At 41.8% G+C, this 16,817-nt stretch overlaps 2 protein-coding genes across 4 annotated transcripts in view; one reads left to right on the top strand and one right to left on the bottom strand.

The window, feature by feature from the left end:
- dock9b (dedicator of cytokinesis 9b) overlaps positions 1-7,093 on the bottom strand; it is a 56,951-nt gene extending 49,858 nt beyond the window's left edge. For all 3 annotated transcript variants that reach the window (XM_078243670.1, XM_078243671.1, XM_078243674.1), the window contains exon 1: positions 6,300-7,093. In XM_078243670.1, coding sequence (XP_078099796.1) covers positions 6,300-6,413 — 114 coding nt within the window. In that variant the 5' untranslated portion in view covers positions 6,414-7,093. The remainder of the gene's footprint in view (positions 1-6,299) is intronic.
- A 551-nt stretch (positions 7,094-7,644) lies between these two features.
- LOC144512546 (bone morphogenetic protein receptor type-2-like) overlaps positions 7,645-16,817 on the top strand; it is a 33,086-nt gene continuing 23,913 nt past the window's right edge. The window contains exon 1 of the mRNA XM_078243300.1: positions 7,645-8,600. Within this exon, the coding sequence (XP_078099426.1) occupies positions 8,522-8,600 (79 nt within the window). The 5' untranslated portion in view covers positions 7,645-8,521. The remainder of the gene's footprint in view (positions 8,601-16,817) is intronic.

Raw genomic sequence — 16,817 nt, 5'->3', positions numbered from 1 at the left:
CTTTGAACAATGTCATTACATTAGGGCTATCCCTCAGAGGATGCATTAATCTAATGAAATCCACACTGCACCCCACAATGCACCCAATAACCTTTTCACATAGACATCTGCAAACTAGGGAGACCACAGATTGCCCCAGACCACAACATTATTTCATCAGAATCCACAAAAGACAGTTCATCAGTTGTAAACAGGGTGCAGTGGAAAAGATGGAACCCCCCTCAGTCAGCAAAAAAAACATGATGCTCTTCTCAGATGCTCATCTTCTAATCCACAAAACAGTCTACTACATCCTTCTTGATCATAAATGTACTATATAAACTTTATGGTTTTTGTATTTGCAGTTTTAGACCAAAATGTGGATTTTTTTTATCAGCTTTTCAATGCAGTGAACCCTTAATACGCCGTCTTTGAATCTGACAATTTAAATATGAGAGTTTAAGGTTGGTCTCCTGGTAACAAGATACTGTTATTTTATAGAAAGTAAAGCAACAAATGAGGGATATTTTTGGTGGACAGCCATCACTCATGCCAATACACAGCGTCATTGCACAAGCAGCATAAACCAACAACAAAAAAAGAATCAATCAAAACCTATTAAGATTGATAGGGTGGATTACTGAATGAAACCCTTATATTCCATGACTAAGGAATGTGAATGCCCCACGCCATAGCTAAATGCTGACACAATAATAAAGACACACACAAGAGCTTCTTCTCCATTGCTCAAAGAAAGCACAGATCTTTGTCCTTACATGTTTGAATGCCTACAGCATGATCATTTCACAGTATCTCTAGGATAGAGCAGAGTGAGGACAGAGGTAGAAGATGTGCATCACTGCTGCCTCCCACAGGCTGCTCCTAACACTGCAACAACACTGAAGCCTGATGACTCACCTCATCTTTTCAAAAACAATCCCTCAACATCCACATGAATCAATCCACATTTATTTTAGCATGTATGATCAGTCACGGGAATGCAGATAGAGGGATATCCATGTCCAGTGTGATTACATAGCATAACAAGTTTGTTTTTTAATCCTAATGACCATGGAACATGACTAAGAGTCATGCTAACAGCTTTGTGAAGCTGTACTTAGACACAGTGGTGCTTTCAGCTACATGCTTATATCAATATGCTAACATGCTCACACTGACAATGCTCGAATGTGGATGTTTAGCAGGTATAATGTTTACCATGTTCACCAACTTAGTTTAGCATGTTAGCATGCTAACATTTGCTAATTTGCACTAAACACTAAGTACAGCTGAGGCTGGTGTGAATGTCATTCATTTTGCTGGTATTTGGTTATAAACCAAAGAAGTGGACACATTGAAAACAGGAGAAATTGATTTCATCACATCATCCACTTGGATTTATACTGGATAATTTGTCTTTTGTTAAATGGACATTATACACAATCTTATGTTGCATGAGCCCTTGTCCACAACAGGGAGAGTAGTCATGTACTTGATCATGTTCCCATTGCACTTTTAGTGTATATAGTGCAAGTTGTAACTGGTTCTCTTCATCTCAGGTGAATGTTCCAATAAAATCATCAGGGACCTAAATTCAGGCTAACAGAAATGAATGTCACTGTCAAATCTGGGTTACACTCATGTGATGTGTGTTTTGAGTGTCTCATGCCTGCAGGTAATCTGGCAGAATAGGACAGAAACCTCAAGGGCACAATGTATAAAAGAAAAATGGATTGTGTCTGTGTTCAATAGCCTACTCTTCATGGCTAACAAACCAGTAATGAGTTAAACCAGCACGCTCTATTTAAAAAAAAATAATAATAATAATAATAATAATAATTATATATATATATATTCGGCCACTCTGCCACTGGTTAATGCACTCTAATTCTAACTATCTTAGACAAACTTTCACATGGAAGGATTCTCAGGCAGCCAAAAGGATTGTTAATGACTTTCACACAAAAGTGAAATGGCTATTTTTACTCAGAGAACTGGGTGTGCAATTGGGTCAACTGGGTCAGATGGATTTTGTATGGTCACTGCCCAATTATTGCAGAAAAGGCAGGCTGTACTTCTCATTGACATAGCAAGTGTTTTGGGTATATTAAAGACACAGGGTTGTTACAGTAAATCATACACTGTCAGTAACAATCATACACAATACTGATGTAGTTCCCATCGAAGTACTTTAGGAATATGATTATTTGGCAGCCTCGTCTTTAGCCAACATTTTTCATTTAACCATTGGGGCATTGTTAAACATTCTTTCACAGTAATGAGACAATTCACAAAGATCTGTTGGAATTGTGGTAGTTTGTGAAACTGTCTGCTTAACTTGAAATGTAATGTTACTGTCTGCTAGGCAGAAAACAAAAGCCTCAAAACACTAAGATGTTGCAATCATTTGAAATCTCCTTTACACGCTCTCCTGAATCAACACTGCAGGCTATTTAGCAGAAACAAACATGCAGCAACTATCCAATAAAAATGAGGTGGCACTCAAAAAAGAACAGATATTTTTTTCATTTGTGAGGCTGCAGGCTCTAAAGAATGATCACAGCCTTGCGTGCTGATTGTGGTGGAAACTGGCAACATGTCAAAATCATGTCATGAAGTAGGAATTTTGTATTGCGGTGATGCTGAATCTTGCTGTTTTTGTCAATTTAAGGCTCTAAGGAAGGTAAATGACAGTCTAAGACTGTCTACATACACAGACACACATGCCAGACTGGCCATGAAAGCAAAGACAGCGGGTGTTTACGCCAGCGTAAGGGTGGTAACGACAGAGTATGAGGTAGCCTAAATAAAGAAGACATGGAAACCGCATGGCCAGAAAAGACGTAGCCTCAGCTATCAGCAGCAGCAACTTCTGACAGCACAAAACCAGCAGATGACCAAATGCCCCGCTTCATCACAGGTCCTGTATCATGACACAGATATAGGTCAGCACTGCTAAAGCATCTGCAAATCTGCAGATTATTGCTGCCAGTTTTTTTTATGCACTAATCAGACCAAATCCTCTAAAGTGGAATTCACTCTTAAGTGGAAATCCACAGTTTGAACTGCAGGTCTGAACCAACAATAAATGGGAGATGGTAGTAAGGTATCAGGATGCACATTATGGGGTTAGTGTTTCTGAGTCTCATAGCTAGAGATGCAGAAGAACAAAGTAGACAGACAAAAAGACAAGACTGTTTGTATGCATTTGTGTGTGTAGAAATGAGTAAAGACACTCATTCAGCAAGGCAGAAAGAGGTATAAAAACCTCTAAGCAAGCATTTTCCGCAGTTGGAAGTGATTATTAAAACTGCAGGGGCTGTCTTTACTGCTCTGCTTGGCCTCCACTTTGTTTACTAAGGTATAGCTGAGAGCCAGACACGCCTGCAGTGTGTGTGTGTGTGTGTGTGTGTGTGTGTGTGTGTGTGTGTGTGTGTGTGTGTGTGTGTGTGTGTGTGTGTGCGCGCGCAGGCATCTAACTTGCCTGATCTGGCCTCAGTCTTGAATCTAGATGATTTATCACATATGCAGGTGTTCATAATTGATGGTCCCCTGGGTGCTTAGTGTTTAAAAATAACCAGGACACCTACCATCATCTCATCCATTATGAAATACGGCCCAGAGATCTGATCTAACATCCATTATGCCACTCCACACACTCCGGACAAAGACAGAATTAATGACATAATTGTCAAGTGTGGAGATTAAGACTAAATAATGGATTGTGCTCCACTATACCAGGAAGAGTATATATGTAACATTTGAGACTCTTTATATGCAAACACCTGTCCATCTACAAAATCCTCCATCCTTATGTTTGATCCGATCATAGTTGCGCTTAGTTAAGCATCACACTGCAATCCAAGGCCAACCTGCTACTTGCTGGGTGAAATCTGAGCTGTTGAGGAAATTCTTTGATGTCCAGTATACTATATATATTTGCTTTTACCATACCAGCATGTCAGTCTCCATGTCAAATGGGCAGGGGAAACAGCTGCACCCTAAATACACAGTCAAAAAATAGAGATACAGAAGTACCATTACAGGCACATAATGGGACCCAGATGCATACCTTGTGATCAACCATTAAGTTACAAAGTTGTTTAAGTACAGATTGCGGCTAATTCAGCCTGACTTTAATGTACAGTTGCCAAAATTAGTTAAAGGGGCGCTCGTTTACTCGTCATGGGTAGTAGGCTACTACTCAGCTTATAAAAACAGGCTTTGTAGGACTTTTGTGAAATCTAATGTCATGGTGATGTCATCTGGGTTAGCTCTGCCTGGACTTGGAGACTACAAATGTATAACAGAAAACCTATGGTACAATTGGAGTTGTAGAGTTTGATAGGTGTAAGTATTTATAATTTAGGGAGGGTCTAACCAAATATGTTGTTGGTTGTATTATGGGAAATAGGTTACAGTTTCACATATAACCCCCCTAGTAAAACCACATATTATCAATTTTCATTTCAGTTTTTGTACAGATTAAACAGTGACCTTCGGAAGTGTTGGTAGACATTTTTTCTTCAAGTTGGACAAATTACTCTCTGCAAGAAAACGAATAAGCAGATTTCTCAAAAGTATTCCTCTAAGATGTCCTGGTAGCAATGCTTCTAGCTAGCATGGGTGGGAAATCGGTGAGGGATAATGAGATTTTCGCAAAACTAGCAATTCCTACTGGTTGGTCTGTGTTAACTGTCGCCTGTCTACACATCTTGCTCTATTGGCAAGACTGGCAAGAGTAAGAGTGAACAATTTGAAATTTGGAGCAAAATATAAAATGCACAAAACATACAGTAGCTCATGTACTGCCCTATTGACAATCACACCATTTTGTGCAACAAAATGTCCACTTTTGCTTCCCTTTTTGTCTGAGTGCATAGCCTCACTGTACAATGAAGGCAATGATGCACAGTATGTGAGTGTAACATGATGACCCATGCCCACCCCAATGCAAACTCATTGACACTGACCAGATCTCATGCTCACTGGTCAGTGGCTGGACCCCGAAGCTCCCCCTATCCACAGGCACTTGAAAATAAAGTCTCAGCAACATGTAGCAATGATACCAGTTGTTTTTGCTTATTTGTTTGTTTTTGTTTTCCTCACGACCGCAGAGGGTGGGGGGTGGGAGAGGGTTTTTTGTTCTTGTTCAATTGTGTTTGTTCTGTATGTTCAAAAATATAAAAATAATTTAAAAAAAATTGATCTAAAAAAAAAAAGAAAAGAAATGATACCAGCAAGTCAAGTGTGATACTACTGAATGTATGCTTGATGCAGATGCATGGAAATACAAACATGTTTCGAAAACGTTTTACTTCCAGTGTCCTGGCTATGTTTTGAACTGACTTTTTTGGTATACTATGAGCCGGATACACAGATGACTATATTGACAATTTAACTTGACAGTTAGGGTGGGTTTCATGGCTCCCAGTTCTCATTTTAAGTGAGACTAAACTGTCTGTGCCTTTTGATGACTGTATTACAAGATCAGTAGGCACACTGGGACCATGGAGAGAGACAGCAGACATAATTGGCAGCAAAAGCCATTAGTTGCAGAAAGAAATGGCATATCGATCACTATTATGCAACAAGACACAGTCACGGGGTAACTCCCTAAGGATGACGACACTACAAAAGGTAAACTGAACCACCAACAGTGCATTCTGCAGAGAAATTAAAAACACAATTTACATTTAATAAGTGACTTATGAGGGAACAATATAACGAAGTTTTAACACAGAGGAAGATGTCACACCTATACAACATCATCATCATCATCATCATCATCATCATCAGTATAGACACATGTTTCTCTGAAAAGAACTAGATAGACTGTGTCTGGCAAATTTGACCTTTGTCATTACTCAGCTGTTTCTGTCTCTAACCTATCTGGTTGCCACGTGCACCTGGGGCGTCAGATGACAGGATGAACTTAAGAAGTGTGCAAGCATTCATGAGTGTGTGTGAGTGTGTGTGTGTGTGTGTGTGTGTGTGTGTGTGTGTGTGTGTGTGTGTGTGTGTGTGTGTGTGTGTGTGTGTTTATTGTCCCCTAGAACTGGCGGTGTATGTTTCAGTTACCTGGCAACCCCTTTCAGAAAGTTGAAACAATAGACACGCTGCTTAATCCGACATGGGGAATATGCACCAGCAAGTGACAGGATAACTATACAAATGTCACCAAATAAATGATGTTATAGAATGTATGTGGCCCAGCTCATAACTCAAGATGTCAGGGTTTAAGGCCATCCATAATTAGCAAGCACCTGCATTCGGCCTTCTTATGTGCATAACAGACAGTTTAGTTTTTTTTCTCTTACCATCAACACTGACGTCCTGACAGCCTCGGAGACGCTTTGCCTCAGCTCTGCGGCGGTGCCCGGTTTGTTGAGCCCCCGGGTAAACTTCCTCGCCTCAGGTGGAGCAGAAGCCATTGTACAGCCTGCCTTTCATCAGTCAGCCAGGTACTGAGAAGAGCAGACTGTGAGGGCTGTTCCAAGCGGCGGTACGAAGGCTAAAACCCTGCGCTCCAGACTGTCCGACGTGCGTAAATATACACTGGTGCCGTTTTATCCTGCCGTTACGCTTCTCTTAAACTTTACATTAGCTCAGTCATATCTACAGTAGTACAGGATACCAGGAGATGACTTCACCTCAACAGAAATCGGAGATCAACATCCAAAGCCAGCTACGCTCTGTCCCGTCAGCGGAGGTCCCTTGCGCAAACTGGCACGCCCCCCTTCCTCAGTGTAATAATGTCCAGTGGGACAAACGAACTCATTCATCATATTTGAAGGCATTATTAAGGATGAAAAAGTGCTAATGTAGGCTATATAACGTGACTGCATTATTTCTACAGTGTGGCTGTGGGACACTCAGTTTATTGTCGAAATACCACTTTATGGTATTTTCTATCTTTGGCATAATGTTTCCATAACAGATAATAGTTATGAATATTAAATGCCTCGGAGATTTAGATAGCAACGAATGCTAAGTATTTCAATCCCTGCTTATCAAACATTTTGAGGTTATATAATCACAAACCGCACACTGTTCTGCCATAGGCACAGGCTAACATTGCCACCTGCTGGAATGATTATTGTTTTAACTCATAGTTTTAACCATAAAGTCTGTGTTTTAGGCTTTAAACTCTGTATAACGTTATTTGACCACACAGAGGCAGTAAAGTAACACTAATAGTTGAATAACTAGTGATGCCTTTAATAGTAATCGGAAATAGTAACTTTTAGATCAACGTGGAAAACATTGAAATAAGGGGATATCAATGAGAATAATGACAACAACAACACAATAATAATAATAATAATAATAATAACAATTTGTATATATTATTAGGCTATTGCAATGTTTTCAAAAAAATATTTTCATTTAGCCTTTTACAAATAATTGGCAAATAACTAATTGCACAGGTTGCATTCAGATTGCTTAAATTGATTTATAATGCATGTTCATATTGAGCTAAGCTTTAATAGTGTTTACAGCTAACTAAAAACTCGGAGAATTGCATCGAGAGCCTGATTGCAGCATATGTTTTTTTCCAGGGTGTTTTATCCACAGTCTGCGGCACAGCGGCGCTGCAGCACCCCTCCCGACTGTGTAGGACTGTCCTCCACCCCCCAACACCAACCCACAGCAACCCGATACCGGAGACGAGCGGTCCAGACAAGCCTGCAAACGAGGCGTTCCCAGCCGCCCTGGCTGTCTGCACAGTGGAGCTCCAACCCGTCATTGCATTTGTATGCTGCCGACTGCCTCGGGGAAGATCAGACCAAAATATACACTATCCCTCGACCCGTCGTCTGCTAGAACGGGAGTAATAATCGCCGCAAACCAGAAAAGCTCACTGTGGCGCGGTTGACTTTTCCCCCCACAACGAAGACCGTGAAATGAGACGGGACGCGGAGAACTAACGGGCTAGCTATTACGCTAACATCGGTTAGCGTCGATAGCAGTCAGCCTGCAACCTAACCGAGCTAACGTTAATTGGTTAACGTAACGTTTAAATGCCAAATTCGTGCCTGTTGTTGCGAAAGGGTGGACTATTTTTTTAAAGTTTACAACTGAGAATGGTGTGTACTTATACGAATTAGTTGTGCGTCGGTTATTTTTGCTATATTTACCTTCTTTGCCTAAGTTTTATAGGACCAGACAGTCGCCTTAGGCAGCTAGCATGTTAGCTAGCAGATATGGACGTTGTCGGCTGGCTAGTTGTAGATGGCAGACCCACCAAACAAGTTAGCTGCTTGGTGTATCTGTCCGGTCGATAGCAGGACCAACTTTTGTTGGCAGTAAATCTTAGTTATCAAATCACGTCGACCGACCGCAACACCACAGCGCCTCTTTTTCGCATCATTTCTCAATGTGTGGTTCCATGCCTGAGAGATCAGTTCAAGTTATTGAGCTGACGTGAGGAAAAAGGGGCTGAAAACAAAGTGGCATCTACTAAATAAGAAGACCAGAAGACGTATAACAAATACTTGAAGGAGCTCCAGCTACGAGACCAAAGTCGGTGTACACTGTCATGGCTCTGGGCCGAATCACAATGAAGTCACTCGCTAAATTTGGGTTTTGCCTGACGATTCTCCTGACTTCTGTGGCTGGTAAGTGGCTTATAATTCAATTGATTTTTGGAAAGAGGTACATGTGCTTCTTATGAATATTTCATGTTTTCCTTTGGATTCCTGCTGTCTGTATTTCGTCCACACAGTTTGTTGGTGCAGATATTCTAGCCTGAATAATGTGAGATACTTCAGCCTCTACCCAAATTAGGCTATTTTTTTTTTTTACAGGGGCAGACCTAGTGTTTATTATATTTCTAATTTTTTTTGTAATGTTAATACAGATAGTCGTCCTTATGAGCAGTCGATATCAGACATACATTTCCTAAATCATCACATCATCCCTATGTATTGGTGTGTCTGGCAGACCCGTCTGTCTGTCTGTCTAACTATCATTTCCATCTTGTTGTCTGCCTGGCTCATTTCTGGAGCTAACTGTGTAGCTCATCTCATTATAGTTAAGTAAACCTTCATAGATATCTTCTCTTGAACAGAGCAGCAAGTGTACCCCTGGCTCATTTTTAATCATTCTGTGTACAAAGGCCTGGAAAAACACTGCCAAACATACCGCAGTCCTTGTCTGCCAAGTTGTGCCCCTGTTTAAGACTTTGGGCTGAAGCCAGGCTTCTGTGAGACCTTGGGCATGATAAGATAGTGGCAGGGCTGCATAGAGAAGGAGGAACAGTGCATGCAAGAGGGGGAAAGGTGGAATGTGTGGGAAGACAGGAAAGGTATTTTACAAGATGGGTAATTCAGGTGATAGAAGTTCAACATGGTGCTTAGACTTTGGCACTGTGTTTGAAAATAGGTGGTCTTGCAGTTAGGCTTGTTAATCCGAGGGAAATTTGTTGTTCATAACTTAAAGCTGGTAGTACAGAGAGACCATGCCCATATTTGCATTTACAGACAAGTGGTAGTCTGAGTATTTTTTTAAATTCCCTCTTCATTAAAATGACAAGCGAGCACTGTAATTGTTAACATTGCAATGTCCACACAGCATTTCTGACATCCTCTGATTACCTCATACGTGAAGAAATACGGGATACAAGCATGCTGCTTTAACTTAAATTTAGAAAAACTAAAGTGTATAGCTGAGTAAGGTCAAGAAGTGGGGCGATTCAGCTGAGAGAGCGGGGCATGATACATTTACTGAAGAGATGAGTTGTCCGGTTGTGACGTAGGATCCGTAGGGGGTAATATTTAGCAAAATGTAAAACTGCAATTCAGCATGTCAGCCTGCACGCTGAAAGATATCTCATCATCACAAAATATTATTGCCTTGATAAGCTCACCTCTGAGACATGGCATGCAAATTAGTATTCCCCGAGAGCAATTTGACAACTACAGTGACTGGCAGAAGATTTACATATTTACTCAATAATCAGTACAAGACGATTAATGGATACTTGTATGCATGCGCGCCATGTAAGCAGCTAATAAATTCCAATTAAATCATCACCATGCAAAATGATGTAGGGCAGCAGTCAGATTTTGTTGTAATAATGACTGTAAAGAGACAGGAGACAAAGTACTCTCTCGGTGGTGCCGTTTGGCTCATGAATGCAAAGCAGAGAATCCTAGGGCCCATTTCTTTAAATGATACTTGTAATGATGACGACGAGAGGAAGCAGAGGACCCAATAGTCTTTAGGAGCACTGTTAGTCATGGCTCTGACCCAATACCTTTTCCTTTGCTCCCTCTGTCTCTGCTCCAACATTATTGCCTCCCATCATACCCTTTTACCATCTCAGCTATTACCTCTGTTTATTTTCGTTTTCAAATTGTTTTTCATTTCTTTCCACCTGCCATGTGTTTAACCTGTTTGCAGCTGAGCTTGTGTCGTCCTTCCGCTCTCTGTCCCCTGTGACTAATCAGTGTGTGGGTGTATGCCTGCTGCTCAAAAATCTGGAGTAGAAACTGTTCCAAACATGGCACCAGCCTGCAGACACTACCTGCGGCGTGACCACAGGTGTTCTTTAGTAGTGACATTAGGGGGGACGGACTTTAGCTCAAATTGTTATCAAGTAAAGTTCAACTTGTAGCATATGCACGCTCATAATGTATGCCACAACCTACACCAGACACTGTTGTCCCAGGTAAACTGGAGGTTTTGGTGTCCAAAGAGGATTAGAGCAGAAGTATTATACCCTAGCATGAAAAGGACTGCTCATTTGCTCCGCTTGTCCAAACTCGAAGCTGTGTTTCTCGGGCCCCATACTGTGGCGTTGACAGGCCCACTGTTCCCCAACCAGGCTGCTACTCTCCAGCCATGGGGGACTCTTGAAGCTGTCGGCTCTGCGGTCACATCAGCGGCTCAACAGAAAGTGGCTTGAGATTACAGACTTGCTCTGAATGGCTGTGAGTCTGTTTACCACATGGGCTAGCTCAGATTGGAGCCCACAACATTTGGTGAGCCAGGTACAGGCTGCTGTCAGCCCTGGCATTTAATCTGTGATTTTAATGGCAAGCTTGGTTGGAGAAGACTAAAAATGAGGATGAATCAGAATATTAAATGCGAAGTACAATACATACACAGCCAGGAATTTTCCTCGGTGACATTGCAACAGAGACATTTTGAAAACTAGGAAAGGAAGGGCTGTAATAGTGCAGAGAGAGCACAATAAATCTCCTTCATGTATTATGGACTGCAACTAATTATCATTTTTCTCATCAATTAATGGGGAACTTCACCGATTGTACACAACAAAGTGTGTTTCCATGTGTTGGGGAGTACTACTGCATATGTGAAAAAAAAGTTGTTTAAGTCTTTAGTGTCTCCAGAGGGAGCTGTGTAAAGTCTGATAAATGTCCTCAAGTGATGTCACTTGAGTCAACGTCGGTTGAGCCTAAAGACTACAAGTTTGAAAATGAAAAAATAAATCTAGGGGTGTGGAGTTATCAAAACTTTTTCGCTCCTCATCTCTGCTCCTAGCATAACACACTCAACCCTCAAATGGACCTGGCAGTGGTCAATTTGCATTGTGGGTAATGTAGGCGTATGGTTTTGTCAAAAAAGAAGAAATTGTGGAATTAAAAAAAGACAACATCTCTGGTTGTTCTGTATCGATTTGGTCTATCGTGAGTCTGACAATGTTACAGGAGTGCAATGCTTAATCAGTGAAGTATTCTTCTAAATGTACTATTACATTCTCAATTAATTCGTAGAGCGTCAAAAAATAGTGAAAAATGCCCATAACATTTCCTCCAAGTCCAAGGTGGCGGCTTCAAATATCTTGTTTTGTCCGACTAACAGTCCAACAACACCCAAAAATATTAATTTTGAAAATTATATAAAACTGCGAAAAGCAGCTCTTGACTTATGCCACCATCGTATACCGTATTCATATTTCTTTGATAATAATTCCAGTAAATGTACATTTGTTTAAAAAGGCTTTAATGTCAACTAAAATGAAAGCCAGAGACATAAGAAAGCAGCACAATAATTAGAATGTGTGATGTTAATGTCTGTGTTTCAATTAACAGCACTGATTTGCCCAAAGCCGAGGGGCTCACACTATCAAGCTGCATCACCTATAGCTGTCAAGTTCATCTGCTGAATGTGCATTATGGTCTTTTTTGGGGTGTGGATGCAGCATCCTTCTGGAGGTAAACACAAGGATACTATAGGGGAAAGGTAGCTCATAAAATGTTAAAATCAGTTGTCAAACTGGCAATCAATGTGTAGAAGCTAAAATAGAGTTCATATAATGAGTACTCAGGACAGGAAAATAAGTAGTTGGAGACGCCGAAGGACATAAAATAATTGTGCCCACTTTGATTTTTTTTATATTTTGCACTCGGTCCACATTATTTTGTGAGAGGAGATGACACTGACTGCAGCTAGAAACAGACCAATGAATGCTGGAATGGAGGGGGGGGGCATTTGGTCTCTAATACAGCTAGCCTTGTACTCTATTAGATGAAAAAATCAATGTCTGTCTCTCTTAGCACCTTGGTTTGAGGACTGAGCAGAGGTAAAAGCAAAGCGTGATACAATAGCACAGTGTTCAGCCGACCTGGTTTGGCAAAAAGGAGAAATTAGTGGATGTTTTATAAAACAAAAGGTGCAGCCTTGAGATGGTAACTCAGAGTGACAGCCTATGATTAACACGAAGCGTTCTCCTTGGCCAGCAGAGACAATAAGTCTAGAGCGCGCAAAAAATGTTGCTCGGGCTGAACTGTTTCGGTGGTGGTGGTTTTCATGGATGGAAGCTTTAAAAAGAATGCTACTTGTTAGCAACTGCAAGGCTTTATCAGTCTAGCTTTTATTATAGTAGCTGGGATGCCATATCTGAGGTTATTGTAGATGTCCCCTGTGTATATTTTATGTTTACTATGTTTCTATCCACATCAGCTTATAATAGTTGCAAAACAAGGTGCAGTTACTAGATCCCAGTATTACAAGTGATCATTGGTAAAAAATAAAACGGGTTTCAGACCAATTTTGCACTCACAGCATTCCTCTGAGAAACAACAAAAGATGAGGAGAGCAAAAGGTGGCTTTTGGGGGTGATAAGTATAGTCTAGCCGATACAGATATAAATATTATAGTATTATATGGTTTGGCATTTCTGTACTGCAATGTCTTGTTACTTGTCAGCCAACATATACACCAATATATCGATATAGATAGCAATAAGATAATATTGGCCGATATATTTGTCTAGCTCTAGTGATAAGGTTCAGCTTTTCTCGATTAATCATTTGGTATGTAAAACGTTACGAAATAATAGTGTAAGAGGCCCTTTACTTTTACGTAAAGCCCAGTGTGATCTCATCAAAAAGCTTTTTTTTTGCCTGCTACGCTATCCAGAACCTTAGACGGATATTCAGTTTACTGTCGCATATGACAAAGAAAAGCAAGGTCATCATCGCAATCCAGAAGATGGCACACGGAAATGTAGGGCATTTTTGCTTAACAAATGAGTTAAGCGATAGTTGCCAATCATTTTTTCCATCATCGATCATTGTTTCATTGTCTCTACTAAAAAAAGAAGATGAGGTCTTAGTTTGCAATAACATCACAGCACCTGTTAGCTGTCATAGAATAGGTACCCCATCATACCAGACAACCGCAGGCTGTGGAGCTTGTGTAATATGTAGCCAATCAAGCCTGTAGTGGCTGTTTATTTATTCAACAAGGAAAAGCTGTTCTAAACAAAGACTACATTCAAACGCAGCCTGCAACCAAACTTTTGCTTGCTCATAAATAATCTGAGATTATGCCCCCTGTGGTGTGATGGTAAACACCACCTTGGCCACTATTTGTTTTCATCACATGTTCAGGAAAGTTTAGGTATGCAGGGAGGAAGGGAGGGCAGGGTGGAGTATAATATATTTGATATAAATGCATTGTGGTCAATAATGGAGGCCTCTAAGCTTTAAGGGTCATGTAAACCCCAGGATTAGCATAACTGTACCAGACCCAGACAGACACAGACTGAGCGGTGGTGTTTTTGAGGGGGGGGTGGGCAGTCCCGAGGCAACAGATGGGACAGATTAAAGCCCACACACACACACACACACACACACACACACACACACACACACACACACACACACACCCCTTTAAACTCAACCAGGAGACTTTGAAAATTGGGGGTGTCAGCAAACCCATCCATCCTTACCTCAGCAACAAGCATGTGCCCAAACAGCAGCAGCAGGTGCGATTAGGGACGATACATGCCTCTGATGGCTGTAGTCCTGCAGCAGCTTGAGCAATAATGAAAACACCGTACACATGGGCATATATAGTGCCTCTTTGCATTATGAACATTTCTGTCTGTGGATGCTATAGCCATGCATGATGGCACATTATTGGCGGCTGGTTCACATGGTGGAAAACGTAAACACTAGAGAGAAGGACGCTTCAAATGCATATATTTTTCATAAACGCACAGAATCGGCATTGTACAACGGCTTTACATAGCAGCTTTATACCAGTTCTCCCCATCAGCACCCAAGCAAGAGAGCACAGCCTGGAAACTCCTGTGGCTGTGGACAGTGCACGCATGTCTGCAGAGGAGATGGTGCGTGCACGGGTGTATTAAACACGTTTCAGCCTTAAGGGCTCCTCTGCTTTTTCCGCCCCTCCCACCGTGTGTTTCTGCCTCTAATCTTGGACGTGAACTCGGAACCAGTTGTGGAGAGAAAACAGCCAACACATTAGTACAGTCGGTGACTTTTAATCAAGTCTCAGACTGCTGTGTTCTTGCATCTCTCCAATGGGCCTTGGCAGTAGGAAGAAGAGAGCCTGATTAGATCGCTGTTGTTTTTTAGCAGCGAGGCTGAGGGGAAGGGGGTAGTCCATGGTGGGCGGGGGGTGCACTGAAGGCCAATTGGGGGAGGAGGCTAAGAGGGGGGAGAGAGATTAGCAAATAACTGGGCCATGGGTAAACACTTAGCAATGCCCGCCATCATCCAATGAACAGGCTTGGAGCAGAAAACTACTCCGAAGCCTTTTGATATGACTACCCTCTCTCTCCCTCTCTTTCGCTCTTCTCTTTCTCATCTGCCTCGCTCCAATGGCCTTGCCTGCATACTCTGACCCACAATCCAATACTGCAGTGGAAGCCAAGATCACACAGCAAGCTCCACAGAGCAGAACCAGGGACAGAGCCTGCCACAGTCAATCGGAGATAAATACAGAGATTGGCATCCGACCAGAAATGCTCCTAAGAAACACTTTAGTCAAAGAACCAACCACAGTCAAGCAGAGTGGCAGACAAACCAATGAAATCTGACTACAGGAGTGCTCCCATGGCTCAGACTACAAATGAACAAACCCTGGTTATAACTGCTTGGGTTTGAGCTCCATCCCATGCTACACTTTCTTGCTTCTCTGTCCACTTTTCTTTGTGTATTGAGCTACTTAATCCAATAAATATGTTTCAGAAGCTGAATAGTCCCTATTTGTTAAGAATGAGGAGGAGATGGGAATTAAAGAAGCAGTCGGTGCTCTCCATCTCCGTTGTGCACGCTTGTTATGTGCCGCCATGCCCACACAATGAAACAATTATCTATCACCATTGGGGTACGTGATATCTACTACATACTTAGTAGTAGGGTTGTGACGGTAACCGCACGGCCGCAATACCATGGCCATGTGATGCCTACCACGGGGTTGAGTTCATCACCGCAAATCTTTTTGTAGGGTCAATCTCATGTTATTCCATTGCGCAATGCGTTCAGAGATTAGAGCTGACACACACATGCCCAGTCAGAACCACTGCTTTATCATTAGGGATCCAAGCCCGACTCTGCAAGAACCGGCAATAGCAAAGCTATGCCGTTCGCACAGCAGGGATGTAGAACCCTATTGTTTTTCTACTGATTAATCATCATCATCATCTTTTCCATTATTCTTCTCCGCCTAAAACTCTGACTACAGCCTAAACCGTACATGGTGGGGGGTTGCCATTTTCAGGACTGGTCCCAAACTCCGCAAGGACCTCAGGCGCAACAATTGACCCACTTCCACCACGAGGTGGCGCTATAGCAGAAAAAACGTGTTTGGCCCTATAACTCCTACACCGTACACCAGACATTTTAAAACCATACATCCACGCATTCCCTGGATCCAACTGAATCACGTGATATAGGCCACGCCCATTTCCACCTAAACTTTTATGCGTGAAAAATCGAGATTTATCAAAAACCTACTTTTTCAAACTCCTCTTAGACCGTGCGACCGATCGGCACGAAATTTGGCAGGTAGCATCTCCAGATGGGCCTGACAAAAAGTTTATAGAAATTATTTTGATAGGATAAAAATTGCGCATATTACGCACAAACAAATTTGTGTAGCTAACTATGAAAACACCAACTTTGCCATATCTCAGCCAAAATACATGCTATCAATGCCAAACTTTAGATTCTTGTTTGCCATGACCCTCTGGAGGTCGCACACGCGTTTTACGAAAATTGGTCACTAGGGGGCGCTACAAGTACGAAAAGTTTATATCTCATGAACGGCTCATCCGATTTTTAAAAATTTGATGGGTACCATCTAGGGACACACCTGAGGCCATCTCTAGAGTGGGGTACTGAGGGGTCAAAGTGGGTGTGGCCTATGGGGTTTCCTAGCTAGCTACCACACACGTATCGTATCATATCTCGGCCAAATTAAATGTTATCAGCAAAGAACTTGAGATCATTGTTCAACATCCCACTACGATGCTCTTTACCAAATTTGGCAAAGATCGGCCTTTAGGGGGCGCTATAAGCAACGTCTATTTGTTTTGGCCAATAACTCAATGC

This window comes from Sander vitreus, chromosome 24 (assembly GCF_031162955.1).
Source record: "Sander vitreus isolate 19-12246 chromosome 24, sanVit1, whole genome shotgun sequence".
NCBI classification, from domain to species: Eukaryota; Metazoa; Chordata; class Actinopteri; order Perciformes; family Percidae; genus Sander; species Sander vitreus.
The sequence above is the reverse complement of the archived record's forward strand: the minus strand, read 5'-3'. Positions and strand labels throughout refer to the sequence as shown.